The following is a 228-nucleotide window of genomic DNA, read 5'->3' on the forward strand; positions in this document are numbered from 1 at the left end:
TGCGGGGGCCCCTGCCGCAGCCGCCCCTCACGCTCAAGCCCATCCGACCCCGCAAGTATCCCAACCGGCCCAGCAAGACGCCGCTCCACGAGCGGCCCCACGCCTGCCCCGCCGAGGGCTGCGACCGTCGCTTCTCCCGTTCCGACGAGCCGCAGCGACCACCTCACCACCCACATCCGCACCCACACCGGCGAGAAACCCGCGAGTTCTGCGGCCGCAAGCCGCAAG

General features: G+C 72.8%; 1 protein-coding gene across 1 annotated transcript in view; it reads left to right on the plus strand.

Moving 5' to 3' along the window:
- EGR3 (early growth response 3) overlaps nucleotides 1–228 on the plus strand; it is a 48,159-nt gene that overhangs the window by 701 nt on the left and 47,230 nt on the right. The window contains 3 exon segments of the mRNA XM_009286171.2: nucleotides 10–148; nucleotides 150–199; nucleotides 202–216. Of these exon segments, the coding sequence (XP_009284446.2) occupies nucleotides 10–148; nucleotides 150–199; nucleotides 202–216 (204 nt within the window).

The sequence above is a fragment of the Aptenodytes forsteri genome, unplaced genomic scaffold (assembly GCF_000699145.1).
Source record: "Aptenodytes forsteri isolate BGI_AS27 unplaced genomic scaffold, ASM69914v1 Scaffold168, whole genome shotgun sequence".
Classification (NCBI taxonomy): domain Eukaryota; kingdom Metazoa; phylum Chordata; class Aves; order Sphenisciformes; family Spheniscidae; genus Aptenodytes; species Aptenodytes forsteri.